The sequence below is a fragment of the Gouania willdenowi genome, chromosome 24 (assembly GCF_900634775.1).
Source record: "Gouania willdenowi chromosome 24, fGouWil2.1, whole genome shotgun sequence".
In the NCBI taxonomy this organism is placed as follows: domain Eukaryota; kingdom Metazoa; phylum Chordata; class Actinopteri; order Blenniiformes; family Gobiesocidae; genus Gouania; species Gouania willdenowi.
In genome coordinates, this window is record NC_041066.1 from 19,708,004 (window position 1) to 19,725,408 (window position 17,405).

General features: G+C 35.1%; 2 protein-coding genes across 3 annotated transcripts; one reads left to right on the forward strand and one right to left on the reverse strand.

The window, feature by feature from the left end:
* Nucleotides 1-4,152: 4,152 nt before the first annotated feature.
* Nucleotides 4,153-10,072, reverse strand: acp1 (acid phosphatase 1). 2 transcript variants are annotated; one of them, XM_028439650.1, is made up of 6 exons: nt 10,005-10,072; nt 9,251-9,324; nt 8,239-8,352; nt 6,334-6,395; nt 4,500-4,605; nt 4,153-4,418 (listed from the first exon to the last, which is right to left on the reverse strand). In XM_028439650.1, the coding sequence occupies exons 1-6, from the start codon at nt 10,045-10,047 to the stop codon at nt 4,341-4,343; spliced, it is 477 nt and encodes a 158-aa protein (XP_028295451.1). In that variant the 5' UTR covers nt 10,048-10,072; the 3' UTR covers nt 4,153-4,340. The 2 variants fall into 2 exon arrangements, with proteins under 2 accessions (XP_028295451.1, XP_028295450.1); XM_028439649.1 differs by lacking the exon at nt 8,239-8,352 and adding an exon at nt 8,415-8,528.
* Nucleotides 10,073-13,687: 3,615 nt separating this feature from the next.
* fam110c (family with sequence similarity 110 member C) lies at nt 13,688-16,549 on the forward strand. Its single transcript, XM_028439776.1, has one exon. The coding sequence runs from the start codon at nt 13,819-13,821 to the stop codon at nt 14,833-14,835; it is 1,017 nt and encodes a 338-aa protein (XP_028295577.1). The 5' UTR covers nt 13,688-13,818; the 3' UTR covers nt 14,836-16,549.
* Nucleotides 16,550-17,405: the final 856 nt, after the last annotated feature.

Consider the following 17,405-nt stretch of genomic DNA (forward strand, 5'->3'; position numbering starts at 1 on the left):
ATCATTTTAAAACAATACTGTTACAAGTAAAATGACTGATTTATAAATAAAAAAAGTATAAGTACCCATAAAAGCAACTCAATTACAGAAACATGAGTACTAGTAATCTGTTACTTCCACCTCTGTCTCCCAGTACTTTTGGAATGCAACCATAATTCTTCATGGAAATCTCTAACTTAGAGGCTTTATTCTCACGTAGTCTGATTTATTCTTTTTTTTTGTTTTTTTTGTTGGCTTTGTGAAGTAAATCATCTTTTTTTTTAATAGAGTTGGGGAAAAAAAGATGACATAAAACCAGCAGAGGCAAGAATCATGTAACGGGGGCGACTTAAAAACTACAAAGTTCTCATGGAGTTATGGAGTCCCTTTGAGAATATCCAAATAATAAAATAAAAAAAAAAACTGGAGACATATCTCAAAGCTTTAGCCAAAAAAATACCCTCCAGTCTGTCTGCACGGAGACACACAACTGTTGATATTTCAAATCGTAAATTTACTTAATTCCCCGTTAAAATGCGAACGTCCCATACGACATTTGGACATTTGATTGATATTCAAGGCCTCACTTTAAAACATAATATTTGGATAAGAAGTTATTTGTCTGTAATTTCTTTGATAAAAATCTTTGCAACTAAACAAAGAGAAATAGTGAAGAAAAACTGAAGTATTTTGGGTGATCAATGCTGGCTTTGTTGTGTCATTGAGCTAATAACAGAAGAAAACTGAAACTAAAATGCATCTAATTAGATTTTATTCATTTGTTAGTTTAGTCGGCTCATTTACTAGCTTTAGATATCAGACAAAAAACATATGTATAAAAGTCTTTAATACACCATAACCAAAGTACCGGTAATATTTTGAATATATATGGATTGCACTGTTAAAAAAACAAATACGTTATTTCCCATGCTTTGGGATACATAAACCCAGTTATAAACTATCGTAATGGATCCCCAGTGGCATGGGGCAATGTTTGCCTTGTAACAAGATGTTTATGAGGCAAATTGCAATATTTTGTGGCAGCACCTTGACGTATCTTTTCAACTGCTCTTTAAACGACTAAATTATTAGTGTTAAATTTTTTTCCTGGCAGTTTTATGTTGATATATATATATAAAAAACAGGGAACTGGATCATTAACACTATTCAGGAATAGCACTGTGACCTAAGATTGGGTCATTATTTGACTACTGCTGAAACGGATCAGAAAACCAATCGACTTGTGCACCAATTGAATATAAAGCATTGGTTAATCTAATAAAACAGTCAACTTCCACTGCTCCAAACCTTCGATGCATTAGTTTAACCTCTGATTCAGCCAATCTGGGTCGTCATTTGGTCCCCACATTTACCGATGAACGTCACCTTTCATTTTCCCATTCTTTGCATCACTATGGCTCAGGTGGGAGAAGGGTCGTCTTTATGGAGAGGTTGGGGGTTTGAGTCCAAGCTTGAACCTGTGTGTGTCCTTGGGAAAGGCAGTGGACTAGGGATGTTCGATAATAGCTTTTTGTCAATATCTGATATGATGATATTGTCCAACACTAAATTTCCAATTGCCAATATCAACCAATATATACACAGACCCTCTCCATTTAATCTCGACATTTTCACTTTATTCTTGATTTGCCCTAAATTATTTCCTACATCAAAACTGGCCTTAATCTGCTTCTGTAATCCAGAACGTGACCTCAGAGCATAAAATATTTCCCGCTGACAAACAGATGCCTTGATAAACACACATTGTCAATCACATCGTTAGCTGTTAGTCAGACCTGTTGTTGATAACATCGAGCATTAAACCAGAATAAAACTGTTGCAGACACTGAGGTTGAACTGTGGTTTCTCATATGACTCCTTCATGTGTTCTTGTTTTTCTTCTTTTTTTTTTTTATAATAATAACTACAGTAAAAGGAGATCAAATGAGGATAAGTTTGAAGAAAATTATTACGAAATGAATTACAACTTTGAAAGCACTGATTTCTTTGTGAAGCTAATTTGTCAGGGTTAAAAAATTTGCGCTGCATAAAGGACCCTGGAGCACTTTGACATTTAGAGTGGTTAGATGAGGAAACCGATATCACCATCATGTGCATACTAAAAAAAAAGGCGCTTCGATCTGCATAACTAAGCAAAAAAAATGTCGGCCAGGGCTAACACAACAAACGACTGAGCACAGGTGATTGTTTCCAACTGTACTAATGCAATTCTTGGACTTGTGGTCGACTGCCTTTATGCTTCGTTTGCAATATTTACGCGAACGACCACTTATGCCAAAGTTCCATGTAAGTGCTGAGGTTTCCCACTGTGGTGTGTTTTATTATCCATCTGTTATGAAAAACCAAACCACAATCTGGATCAGAGCACTCTCTGCTAACAGCCAGGAGAACAGAAATCACATACTTTTCATACTGTAAAACAAACACACCAAATAATAACCATTCAATCCCTGAAACGTTCCCATCAGACGTCCATGTTTAGTCACTTCACATACACACCTGCATATATCGTTACGGAATTGCAGTACATTCCTCGTATATTAGAGAAAAAGAAAGTGATAGCAAAGCTTTTCTTGTTCCCATGTGTTTTTAAAGTATGTCAGATACAATTATTATTTTGTTCATTCTTTGGCTCTAAACCTTTTGTTCACTTGAAGCTCTTTTTGTGTATTAATTTGGCGTTTTCCCCTCCAGCATTGTTCATCCCCTTCCATTCAGCTGTTTTGAATGTTCACTGCAAATAAACCAGGCTAAATGAATGAAGTCTTGGCGCAGAGGTTGGACACAATAAACAACATGCAAAGCAACAATAAGAAGTTCATGATATCTGAACCCCAAGATTCAACACCAGAGAGGTTTGTGATTGAATTTAATATAATGAGCCTGTACTACGAAGCTGGATTTCATCTTATCGCTCTAACTTCTGGGATTTATTCTGTGTGTCCTGTACTACGACGCGGGCTAAATCACCATGGTAACTTAGACTGAACACCTAACCTGGTCGGAAGTAGGTTTTGTTCTGGATAAGATCTGAGCGAGTACATGAGTCCTGCCTCCTGACCAATCAGTTCTCTTGGAAAATGAGCTGCCCATTGTTAGAAGATCCTGATTGGTGCAGATTGACAGCTGCGTTTAGGAAAGAAAGAGTGTCTGCAGCTTCCTGCCTGTGTTCTGTCCTTCCTGCTTTTTCAACAGTGGTGTTTTTTTGGTCTGAATTATGGATTTTAATTCTTCATACTTTCAAATAATTGTTCAGACGCTGCAATCTGAACCCGTCACTGGAGCGTGCACGTAGCCAGGCTGAAATCACCTGGGTTAAGTGAATGTGTTTTTATCCTTCTTCGTAGTACAGGGGCTCTCTGACCGTGTGTTTGGTTTGGTGAAGCCGACTATAAGACTGCACACACACAGTCTGCTGCAGCAATACTTGTTTTGTACATTCATGTTTCTTTTTTCTAGTTTATCGATATATATTTCCTAATGTGGGACTCAGGTTCAAAATGTTTTTTTTGTTCAGGTAAATGATCAGGAATGACAATTAAAAATAATCAATAAAAATGTAATACAAATAGTGCCTGTTTTCAGTAATAAATGACTTTTCTTAATGTACTTTGTGAAGAATTAAGCTGCCAACTTTGCAATTACATGATTTCGCCACATTCAATTTATCCCATTTCACAACTGACATTAATTTTACAAAGTTAAAAAATATACTACAAATTTAAACATATGTAAATATGTAACAATTCATATGGTATAAATTGTACAGTACTGTATATTAAATTGTGAAATTATGTTTATGTGCAAATAATGGCATTTTATGCACTATTGTGTAGGTTATATATTGAAATTGTATATTACGACTTCAGTACTACTATATACATTTTTATTCATATTTCAAAAAGAATAGTGAGATACATAGTTACAGTTGTATTTATTTTTTGTGATAGTGTTTTGTTATCTTATTCTCTGTGTTAATTAAATAAAAAGTAAGGTTAAATAAATGGGGTAGGTGTACATAAACTTTAGCTTTAACCTACACCCTTTGTTTACTCAATAGAGACATTTCAGTTTGTTACATTGTTTTACTTTTAAAGGTTACCGAAACAAACTCATTCATTCCGAAAAAAATAAGGTGCGGGAAACACTCACTTTCCTTAATCCATGTTTATTTAATTATTCACCTTAATATATCAACAAACTAGTCCACACTGTGCCGCTATAAATGTACACAACGAAAGGTTTGTATTAGATCTGTTACACAGTCTTGGATGAACCCAACAGATTTATTGATTAGTGCTTTTGTGACTGTCGGTCCTTCCTGCTGTGATTGGATGTCGTTATGAGTTTGCCTCTAGAAAAGCTTTACAGCATCGCTCACACTGCACGTACACCTTCTCAAAGTCCTCCTCACGGCCCTACAAAACACAAAGACAACGAAACGTTTGTGGGCTAAACATGCGCCTACATCCATATATATATATATATGAAATACCTACGTAATAAGGGTCTTTAATGATGAGCTGCTTCTGGGGGTCGTAGGAACCGAGAAGCTCAATCTTTGCCTGGTTTCCTTTGGTCAACTTAGCCTTTCTGTTCAGTTCACTGTGAATCCACCCCAAATACAAACAGAGAAGAAGAAAATGAATCATTGTCAACAAAAACATTAAGTAAACATATAGAACAGGGGTTTCAACCAATATCCAATCAATAAGTGACGGATATCAGTCCCTGCAAGATCAACACTTCAAAAATCCTTGATTTTTGTGAATAATTTTTGTAATTTAGAAGAGTTTTGTGGGTCAATGCTTGGAATTCATCAATAAGTTTATTAAATATGTGTATTTAGAAAGACAAAGATAGCTACAACTTAAATATTTGGTATTTTATGCAATGATTCATGTTTTCTGTCATTTTTACATTTTCCTGTGGGCCAATCTAAAGCAGTGTTTCTCAATTGGGGGTATGTGTACCCCAACGGGTACGCAATGGCACTACAGGGGGTACTAGAGAGAGAGAGAGAAATTAACAAAAATTAGCAGTCTTAGTTCCACCCCAGGCGAGATAAAAACTATAGAAACAAATCTATTCAGGAGCCACTTATTCAATGTTTTTCAACCTTGGTGTCGGGACCCCATGTGGGGTCGCTTCGAGTTGAAATGAGGTCGCCTGAAATTTCTAAAAAACTAAAATAGATTTTTAAACATTTGAATTATTATTCTTTCTTTTTTTAAATTAAAAGGAAATACAATCTTAAACAACTGTATTTCTATACTTTCACTTTATGAAATACAAATCTAGTTCAACAAAATAAAATACACATCTGAGCTCAAACATGATCAAAAACTTTGGGGTTGCCAGAAATTCTTGATATCAAAATGGGGTCACGATCCAAAAAAGGTTGTGAACAACCGCACTAAATACTGTTAATTTATAAGATGACAATCATCAAAATGTGTTTTATCACTTGTTCATTTAATCATTATGCTCTAGAGTTGTTTTTAAATAGTTTTCTAAGCAAAATGTTGTAGTCGGACAAAAGGGGGTTCTTGGATTCAGAAATAAGAGAAAAAAAAGTTGAGAACCACTGATCTAAAGGACCACATTTGGTCCTCGGGCCTTGATTTTGACACGTGATAGAAAACAAAGCAGGAATACAACCTCAGCATGTGACATGTTGGCAACACATTTATAGCTGTTTCAATTCATCATGTTTTAAGCCTCATAATATAATCTACTGCTATTTGAATATATAAACTAGCAAAATGCCCCGCCCCCTTTAATTAGACCTGGCCTAAACAATATTGTGTCAAATTGTTTAAGCTTAAACCAAAGCAGCAAAACCAGCTCCAATAATAAATAAACTCAGAGTCTGGTTCGCTGAACATTTGAAAGACAAGAAAGAAGTAACGTGGGAGAGAAAAGTGGGAAAAACTGCTCGGTGAAAAAGGGATGAGGCATTCAAGGAACTCGGTAAGCTGCTTACCGAACAGTTCTGCCATAGGCATGTGATCATGAAATGATCCTCAACCGTTCAAAGTAGCAAAAAATATCCCTCCCCCTGACCTTCAGAAAGAGCTTAAGAATGGATATTGCTAATTAAAGGGAGGCTTTCACTTAGTTGTCGCTCAGTGCTACAATTTCAAGGTGTAAGTAAAGGGGCAGCTTAGACCAAAAAAACAAAAAACTCTAGTTTGACCTCATTTAAGGGTTTCTGTTAGTCGCGATTCATTAAAACCAGACATTTAACACTGAATACCGAAGCTTTTAGTCAGCAGTGTTTTCCTCATGCGATCAATAGACGGTGAAACCAAAGAGCAGCAACAACTGTACCTGAGGTTGTTCTCATCCATGCACAGAATGTACTCGAAGCTCAGGAAATCATCCTTGGTCACCTGGAAGTAAGGCAGAGATGCAGAACAAAGTGAAAATTACGTTTGGCTCAGTGGGTACATCGCTTTCTGTTCCTTCAGAGAGGAATTCAAGTTTACTAAAAACCAGCAGCCACACTTGACACGCACATTCTGCAGGAATATCACTATCATTTCCTGTATTTATTTACACCTAAATATCCCCCTAATTACAACGCGTAACAGCAGTAATAACACAGGAACTACATCGTTACATTCAAACATGAATATTTCCTTAACATTTTAACTAAACAACGTTAAATTCAGATCACCAGTCGGGTGATAAAGGATTAAACAAAGGTCCGACAGAGCGTGTTTGGATTGCGGCAAAAATTAAGGAGACATTAGAGCTTAAGCCCAAGAGTGAAATCCTGAAGTTCTCTCAGGGAAAAGATTGGTTAAGGAGTAAAAAGGAGAACAAAGTTACTGTGAGGATGCACTGACTCACACATAGGAAAGCATATTGGTGTCATTTCAGCTTGTTTTGAAAAAAATTAAAGAGGAGAAAAAAACTTTTTTTGTGCGTGTTAAAGGACAAACGCAGACCTCACTATTTGTCAATCTTTACATATAGTACAGGGTTTGTCAATCTTGGCGTCAAGACCACATGTGGGGTCGCCTGAAATGTCTCGTACCGGTAATAATAAAACAAAAATAGCGATTAAAATGATATACAGTATTTTGATTTTTTTTTTTTTTTAAACTGTTTTTATTTTTTCATTTATCTATTTTGCACAATTAAAAAAACAATACATGATATCACAGAAAAGGATATACAATGAAGGAAGATGCAGAAAGCTCAAAGAGCGTAACTCATTACTTTTCAAATTAAAACTACGCACAATCTCAAACAACTGTATTCTTTACTTTCACTTTCTTAAATAGAAATCTAGTTAAAATAAATCAATATACTGGGGGGAAAAAATGGGGTCACGACAAAAAGGCTGCATTTTTGCTATTTAAATTATCTTTTTTTTTTTTAAGTTAACATATTTTATCATGTTTCAACATCTTGTTTCCTGTGGTGGAATCTTGAGTTCCTTAGGCACTGAAACATTTCTATCCAGATCTTGATTATTGAATGTCTCACTAACCTGAATAAATTGAATAAAATAGATTGAGCTGACTCCGTAATTTAATCAGAAAATGGGTACATGATGCTATAAATGTGTCGGCAAAATAAGCTTTAGTAAAATTGGTGCTAAAATGATTCTAAGAGGCCCAAAGTGTGGGAGGAAGATGCTTCACACACCATTTATCCTGCATTTGAAGACGACAGTGGATTACGGCTGTCATGTTGCTTACGTCACATTCTGAAACCAAATTCCTGGTGACCCCAAAGAATTTTTTTTTTTTTTTTTTTTTACTTGATTTATACATGAGTGAGTGAAAGTACAGAATACAGTTGTTTAAGATTGTGTGACATGTTCTAAATTTTAAAATGATTTAATGATAACATTTTTTAATTTAATAGATTTTTTTTTTTAGTCAGTAATAAATTCTGCATGTTTCTTTGAGGTATTTTGTGTATTTTTGTTGTCAATTCATACATTTCTCTGTTATTTTTGTGTATTTCTAGTCATCTTGTGCAACTTTCGGTTGATTTTGTGCATTTCTGTTCACATTTTATATAGTTTGGTTATTTTGTTGTCTGTGTTTTTTCCCTTAATTTTGTAGGTTTCTTTAAATAATTTTGTAGGTTTCTTTAAATAATTTTGTGTATCTTTGTTAAAATTCCTACATTATTCTATTATTTTTGTGTATTTTTAGTTGTTTTGAGCAACTTTTGGGTCATTTCTGTTCAGACAGCAGGGTCATCTGCGTGTACCTGGCGGGCCCTGTGGCTCGTCTCAATGCCATGCCCCCAAAGGCAGACAATACCGCGAGCATCCGGTGAGCTGCCTACATTCCAGTCAGATGTGGCACCACTGTCTATGACCCACTGCAACAACAGAGAACACAAACTATGGCTAGCACAGGTGGAGAAGAGTGGGGGGGTCATACCTGCCTGGCAATGTGCGCCATGGGGACGCCATGCTTCTTCATGCATGCCTGACCACGATGATCTGGAGAGCTTCCTATTTCATATGTGGAGGTGGCAGCACTGTCTATCCTCCACTAGATATGAGAGCACGCCAAGAACAACAACAACAAAAAGGAATTATGCTCTCTCATACCAAGAAACTGTAAGTTTTACCTTACCTTTACTTGAGAAGTAAACTGATGTCAAATAATCATTCACAAGAAATCCCAATAAATAGAGATCTTTAAAAGGTATAAAAATATTAATAAGATGGTTGATTTTTTTTTTAGCTATTTCACTGATATCACAACACTAAAACCCTCTTTGAAATACAAATATAACCAATGGACATTGAAATAAATTTACTAATACTTCCAAAAGAAACAAGACTATCCTTTACCTTATTTTCCTCCAATCTGACTGAAATAATAATAATAATTTTTATTTATAAAACCCTTTTCAAAACACATGTTACAAAGCAGCCATATATTAGAAAATAAAAGATATATCCTTGGCCAAAGACTTAAAAATTTTAGAGAAACATAAAAACAAGTTAGATGTTACTTACTAATCTGAGAAGGTTCTCCAATAAAACAGCAATGACCAATTATTATGACATACTAGTGATTATTTGATAAACAATGATGTTAAAAGCATCAAGAAACAAAAATAAATAAATAAAAAGTTCACATAAAAAGGGCTAATGTGGTGGAAGTTATTACTACGTATTCACCAGATTTGACTTTTTTTTTAATTTTATAATATGACAAGAGATTTTTTGCATAAGAATGGAGAAAAACAAAACAAAAAACAATACCTTATCAACAACTCCAGCATCAGTTGCCAACTTTCTGAAGACAGCTTCAGCAATCGGGGATCTGCAAATATTCCCTTTTAAAAACAAACACAAAATGTAACCATTATTGCTTTTTTTTTTTTTTTTTAAAGACAAAAATTATGAAGGTAAATGTCATTGGAACAAATATGTTATGATAAATGAAATACTTTTTTATTACCAGCATGTTTAATTAATGATAAAAATGTTAGTGTGCGAAACCAAATTAGCTTGTTATTAGCAAGAATCAATAAGAGGCTGTAACCCTGTGTGAGATTGTCAGTTATTATGACCAAAGTGAGAACAGTATTTCCTGCTAAATCATCTAAAGTTAATAAGCGATGGTTAAATAAGTAAACTTGCGCATGCGCACTGATAATACTTCAGTGTTGGGGAAATACAGTCTAAACATTAACCTAAAAAAATAACATTTTATTCAAGTTTTTGCATTGCACTCATTGTTTTTTTTTCCTCAAATGCCCCTTATATGAATACACTGTATGAATGAGTAAGTTTTCGCTTAAATGATAGCGAGGTGTTTGCCATGACTCACTGAGAGAAATAAGGATAACACAAATTTCCATTCAAATCCGTGACTTAAATCGAAACGCGGGTAAAATTAGGTACACTGTAACTACATACAGCCCTGCCAAGTAGCTACAGCTTTAAGTATGTCTAGTGGCTTTACTCACACGTTTTTGTTTGATTTCGTACTGTTAAAACTGAAATATCTTACCCAAACATACGAATAAAACGGACTTAGTACCAACGGCCGCCATGATTAATGCAAAGGTCCACAGAGTGACGCACTTATAGTAAGCCAAAGAGTGCCTGATTAAAATGACTGTAGCCCAAGTTACCCAAGCTCGTTAAAGTGTTCTTAAGATTATAAAAGCTATTTAATTAATAATCCAAATAAAGTTTTATTAAAGTGCTATGAGAGAACGTGAGTTAATGTTAAAGAAAACACACTATTGATTTGATTTTGTATTTTTCTTCACCCAAATGCAAAGTCTAATATGACATACTATCAAAAAAATACTATTTTGTTTTATAATAGATCACTTAGGAACTTCATTAACAATGTTGAATATGGAATTTATATGTTAAAAAAATTATTATTGATGAATTCTTAGAGACAAAATTGTTATTTGTCGAATACCGTAGCTACATCCAATATTTTCTTATTTTATTTTATCTTTTAATTTTTTTAGTAAGTGTAGTTTTCAAATGTACCCCTAGTGTGCATTGGTACATATACAAAAATATGGGTTTGATGTCATTTTTATTTCAACATTGTGAGTTGAAATAATTTAGCTGATAAGTAGATTATCCTTAATCAAGCAGAATTAGTCATTTATGAATGACAGATTATACAGTTACAGCATTAACATTCTTTCTTCAGCCTTAACTTATACTTTAAACTGCAGCACTGGGTGTTAAACAAATTCAACATGCATGGACAACACAATATATTGAATTCACACGCACACACACACACACACACACACACACACACTCACAAAAAAAAAAAAAAATCTTCAATCTTCATTGTTGGATGGAAGCATTGGTGGTGCATTCATTTCCCAAACAATGTTGTTGTTGGGCATACAGTAAGAGGAACCTGAGATGAATAGACACCAACTAATTGAGAAAAATATGACCTTATATTCCTCGCTGCCAAAGCTGCATGCATACAAATTAGTGATTAATTTACATAACACTAAAACAATAACTGCGAGCGAAAGATGACTTGAGCAATTACATCTCATCATTCACAAACCATTTTAATTAAGCGGGCCCCGTTCATTTACGTCACTGGGATGAGTGGTGATTATTGTGAATGACCCAATAATAACACAATTAGCAGCTTTTGCAGTGTCACATTAATGTAAGATTGTTTTTGACTAAATGAAAGTGGGAAGGCTCAGGGGAGAGGCGGCTGTTGGTTTTACTGATCATGCTGAGGCTACTTTTTCACCTTTCACACGTCTCGCTAAACCACCATGCAATCATAAAACAAACAGCTGTAAATCTGTTTATCCTTTACAGATTTTTGTATTTTTTTCCCTTCATGTTTGTGAAAATTGAAAATGTAAATTTAGGCCAATGATAGTAAAAAAAACCATACTAACCCCTCAAGAAAATGTGAAAAATGAACTGCAGGCCCTTGTTAAATAATTAACCTTGTTTTAAATGAGTCAGTTTGGCTGCAAAATTAAGCTGAATGGGCTAAAGCTGGTGTTGTGGTTTTTACACATCTGCGACACAGCAAAAACGCTCTATGTTTGACTCCTGGGGTGAACATCTGGGACATTTAGTGATGGAGTTTGCATGTTCTCGCTGGGCTTGTGCTGACTTTCTCCTGGAAACCCTCCTTTTTCCACAGTCCGCAAACATATACCGTATATTAGAGCATTGGTTTGCATTACACGTGTTAATATCACTGCATTGACTGCCTGTGTGTTTCTTGATCCATGACAAGATTACTTTATTGGATTGTATGTGTCTCAATATAGTTTTGCACCTTGTTGTCCTTCTGATTTACATTTATCTTCATAACCCTCATAAACCCTGAGGTGCTCTAGCACAGACTCTTTGTTGATGGAGTTAAGAAGTAACACATAAACCTATAGTGATGAACACTAAGCCCCTTGCCAATAGAACAGCGTGTCAAAAACCTCAGAACCTTAGATAATGTTTGAACCTTTAAATCATGACCTACTTGTTTACTTTGGCTTTTAATTAATTTGCTCTCTTTTACTTTTCTTTATTATCTTATCCTTCTTAAGCTTTCATAAACTGTGATTTTACTGGAATTTATCTTATTATGTGTTTGAAAGTCTCATCTTTTCTAACAATTTTAATTATAATTTTTAAAAACATACAAGTACAGCTTGACATTTTACATGGTCTAAAAAAATGTTACTCATTGTGAGAGAAAAACCAAACGAGATATGGAGTTACATTGTAGAAATGAAAAATGACCAAAATGCAAAAACAAATATATATATATACACATTGAGGAAAAAACAATTTAAAGTGTGCATCATATACATCTAAAATTATTTTTCTTTATGGGTAAATATTTTTTATAAAAGTCATTTAATAAGTAATTTAATAAATGTTATGAACCTACCTAAGGCAATGAATTAATCTCCTTTGTTTAGTGTTTAGTGAGGTTACTTTTTAAATCTCAATACTAGTAACTTGTAATGATTCCCACAGGCAAAGGAGTAAAAACAAAGTGCATTAAACAAGTTCAACACTAATTATACAGTAAATATGTTGGTGTTTGGTTAAGATTTGGCGGACATCCATCCATACACAAAAACCATGCAGCTGAATAAAACAGTGCAGATATTATACTTTAATTTCCTTGTTTAAACCTTCAAATAAATGAATTAGGTGAACGGTGTTCATATATGTATTTTTCTTGGTTGCCAGCATAACATTAACTGACATAACAATAACTGATATATATATATATATATATATGATGAGTGACTGCTGATGGGCATTAGAATGATTACTTAAATCTGATAGTCTTGGAGGCTTAATTCTAATCACTTCCACACTGTCCATTCCAGTGCTGCCCTCTGCCTTTAGAACAAGTAAACCCACTGATCTAGTTTCTTTTATTCCAGTCAACAAATGTTTCCAGGAGGAAAGAGAAAATAAGCAGTCAGTGATTCCTTTTATTTTCCTGTAAATTGACTTTTAATAGTATTACTTTAATTCAAATCATGGCATTCAAACCTTTTTTAATCAATGAATAGTTTCAACTGTTCTGTGCTGGTTTTACACTTTTTTAAAAAATTTCATTTCAAAGAGGAGATCTCTTCGAATGTTACTTGAATAGATGACTCAATAAGGTATTTATTAGATCAATATACATAAAATTCTCTTTTTTGCAGAATTCCATCCAAAATATAAATAAATCATCAAGTAAATAAAACAGCTTGTATTTTGTGAAAAGTAGCCAAATCTCTTAAACTTAGAAATTTTTAAATCTGAGTTTTCTTGGCTGGTGTTGAGGAGAGGAAATGACAAAGACTTTTGTCACACTGGACCCTGTGTGTATTTAACTGGGTGTGGAAACCAAACATTGCATACTATAAGAGAAATCTTAATTTTACCTCATCTTTCTGACAATAAAAACCCAAAGTGTGACACATGAGCGTACATGATACATCCTTGAAGTGTCGATGAAGATATATTGAGATACCTTTTGGCCAAAAGTAATTTTAAGCTTCATAATACTTGATATCTATTGAGCAATAATGCTTAAATCTAGTGTGTGGGTGTCCGCTTTCACTGTTCTCACTTGCGATAGTATCAGGTGTACTTTGAACAGGCTTGTGTTTGGTTGAAACTCCCCTTGCGCGGTATGGGTGGGGTAATGTGATGTGTGTTTGAACAGACAAGGTGAAGTCTTCTGTTGTACTACATGCTCAGGCAGAGCGCAGGCTTGAATGGAATCCTTTACCTCTGACATTACTTTACACCAAAGGATTACACTCTCTTTGTAAACGGTCAACATAACCACAATGGATTCACCGAGTGATACCACAAAGATTTTGGAGAAGGGTCCGGAATACCTTCGAAAGCAAATGGAACTAGAGAGTGAAACAAGAGGACACATGAGTGCTGTGGAGAGGCTCGCGGCAAGCAAACTGAAATACGTCAAAAGCCAACAGGTCGCCAACTCTACTCAGGAGCCAGTAATTACTATTGGATCTGGTTCTGTTAGCAGCACTGGATCCTCAAGAAGAAAGTCCAATCGGGGCATCAAACTCATTACGAGGACGAGTCCTGAAAAAATCCAACCAGATGCCGCGCAAACATGCTCACCTGGGCAGGTACGACGTTCAAGCTCTAAAAAACGACCAGACTCTCTTTTACTCTACAGACAGAAATGTGATTTACTCAAAGGGTCGCAGAAATCACATAAAATGAGGCTCCGCTCTACAAGGCCAAACACCTCTTTGCCTGAAGCTGGAGATTTGGAACATGAGTCTGAGGGCATCAAGGAAAAAATCTCCACCCCTGAGGGAACGGCAAAGGAATGCAGCTCACATGCAACAACCTCCCAATCTGAGAGGACATCAGATGAAGTTACAGAGCAACCCAGCACCAAAATGTGTCAAACCAAGACCAGTAATCATCTCACGGTCCCTGGTATTGTCCGACGGCCTGGTAAAGGAGTCAATCGCTCTCACTCGGACATCAGTTCCAGGTATTCCAAAAACTTTGCCGACTTTGATGCATTTTTTAAGTACTGTGGGCTAGACAGCGAGGTAATCCAGTCTTTGGGCAAGGAGAACTTCTCTGCAAGCTCTGATGAAATTACATCAAAAATCCGGAGTATCAGCGTCTCGTCGTTCGATGATGGCTTCTCGAGGAACAGTGACAGTGACAGCGATGAAGGGCGGCTGGAGCATGAGCTGCATAAAAAGAAACATCAAGGCACATCTGTAATTGAACGCAACGCAAGGATTATCAAATGGCTCTACAGCTGCAAAAACGCTAAAGAGACTGGGAAGAAGTTACGAGACCTGGACTAAACTTCCTGAAAAAGCAAAGAACTAAAACGGCTGTCTTTTAAAAAGCCTGAAGTTTAAATTTTCCTTTGGATGTTGGAACAATTGATTTCTCACAATGTATTTTATACTAGGTGTATTATACCGTATTATGCGTGTGGTATATCTTATCCTTAGGCTACATTAGTGGACTAAGTGCTACCAAAGTATTTGACTTTGTTTAAACTTGCTTAGGATTGCTCCACATCTATATTCTGTGACAATGAGGCAAGAAATGGAAAAAAATGCCAGGAAAAACTTAACAATTGTTATACAACGAACATGTTACTTTTGGCAGATGATTGTAAGAGTGCTTGTGTTTTGTTCCAATGTGCATTGTGCGTCAAGCAAGAGAGAACTGTCAATATCACATATGATAATTTACTTGAAGATACATAATATCAATCGTGAAATGCATCTTGTTACGTGCACATTTTGGTAATAGTTTTAGATATTGTCAATACCTAAATGTTTAAAAGTGCCTTGAAATTGGGATGAATGTTTATCATTTTACAATGTAGAAGAACAAAACAGATTTCAAGGCTCCATGTTACCATTCTAAAGTTATATTTCTTAAATATCCAATATTTTCATGAGCTTTGACCAACCATCAAGTATTTTAACAACTAACAAATGCCTTTTTGTTGTTCTATTTTGCTGCTATAATTTATGTATGTGGGGGGTTATTTGTAAAAATCAATTCAGCAACAGTACCAACAGTAAACTATAGTTTGGAACCTATAAACTAAAAAAAAAGTTAACTGACATTTTTATGAAAACTGTATTACAGGAACTTAAAGTCACTGGTAAAACACATCTGGAATTTAGTTACTCAGAAAGTAATGGTGTGTTATTTGAGTAAAATTCCAGAGAAAATACAAATTGGGAATCTGCATTCTAAAAAATGTCTGAATTGTCTGCTCCCCTCTCCGCTGACGGCAATCATTAACCTTCAGCACCAGCATATCTGAGTCCCAGAATGTCATTTTGTGGTCATGTTAATCATAAAACGTTTAAAACTGAATTATCAAATGCAAGAATGTGTTTCAGAAATGCCATTATTTTTAGATACAGCTTTAAGAAAGACTTTTTATTTTATTTGAATGCACCACCAGAATCAAAAATGTATCTTGCATGGTTTGGTAAAGTGGTTGGAAGAATACCTTTTATTTGACTTGACACCTGAAATCAAATCTTTGAGAGGTAGGATTGTTTGCCATTCAATCATAGTCCATTTCTGAATTGTGGGTGTGTTTGAGAGGAATATGTTTCCTCATTGAGAGTAACTGTATCCCTCTTCCTTAAATATGCTTCAATGATTTCTCATAAGCCCTTTTAAGCTGTGGGAAAGGAAATAAGAGACAGGCTTGGTTAGATTCCAACGTCACTGTCAACTACGAAAAAAAAAAAATTGTTTTTTGTTTTTTCAAATGACAGTCGTGCCTTTTTTCCCCGTGTGCTAAACTTACAGACAAGTCCTGTCTTGCCCTTTCTACACTTGTTACATCAAGGTCAAGTTCCTTTCAAATAATGAGATGATAACTGTCATTGAACTCCTTATACTTTGGCAGATTGAACTCCATATTGTATAAGAATATTTGCTAAAATATGCTATTCTGCAAAACTGCTGTTAAGCTCACTTGGCTGTTATTTTTCCACAGTGTTATCCATACTAAATGTGTTTGATCCTTCATTGTAAAACCCAAATAAAGTTGTATTTTTATAATTTTAACAAATGTTTCAACATCAACTAGAGTTTAGATAATAAATACTTAAAATAATCAAGGAAAAATATACTTGTTTACCACAATAATAATCATAAATCGAAAGATACATCTTTTAGTAGACATGAACTGAATGATAGCTCTGGCAATACAGTGATCAGCTGTGTTTTTCTGTACTTTTTTTTAGAAAAATAGCCAGGTTTTTCGACTGTAGTATCAAGTAAGGCTGACAAAGTTAAAAAAACTGTGCCTTCATCAAATCACATGAACTTCCCAGTGGTTTGATCCGCTTCCATCTTTTAAGCAGAAAACCTTCCCCTCTGGCAGAGGCCTGTTGAGCAATCTCAGGTCTACAATCTTTCAGTACTTTGTAAAAACTGTCAACAAGCTATTATTTTCTTAACCCCCGGCCAGAAAATTTATGCTTAGAACCGGAATGCCATTTATTCCCCAAAGCCTCTAACTCAAGGATCCTTGACTGACTCTCGCATAAATTCAATGATGACAAAAAAAGGTTATAAAAGTCACTTTGATTATTTATAAAATCAACTTTCAGCTCCAGTAATTGCCATCAATGAAAATGTGTATTTCTGTACAGTACGGTTAAATCTTGGACCTTGAGCAAATTTCACTTTCTTGGGTTTTTTTTTTCCCAATCGGTTTCACTAGCCAGACTGTCCTAATACATGTACAGTGTGTTGATATTTTTTGATGGTTAATTAGTGTTTCTAAATTCTCCTGGAGTCCTGGTAGTGTCTGAGTTGTATTGTCAGTCACTATGTGTTGGGCTTGCAGCAGACTAATGTTGCTATTAATAATCAGCATATCCAA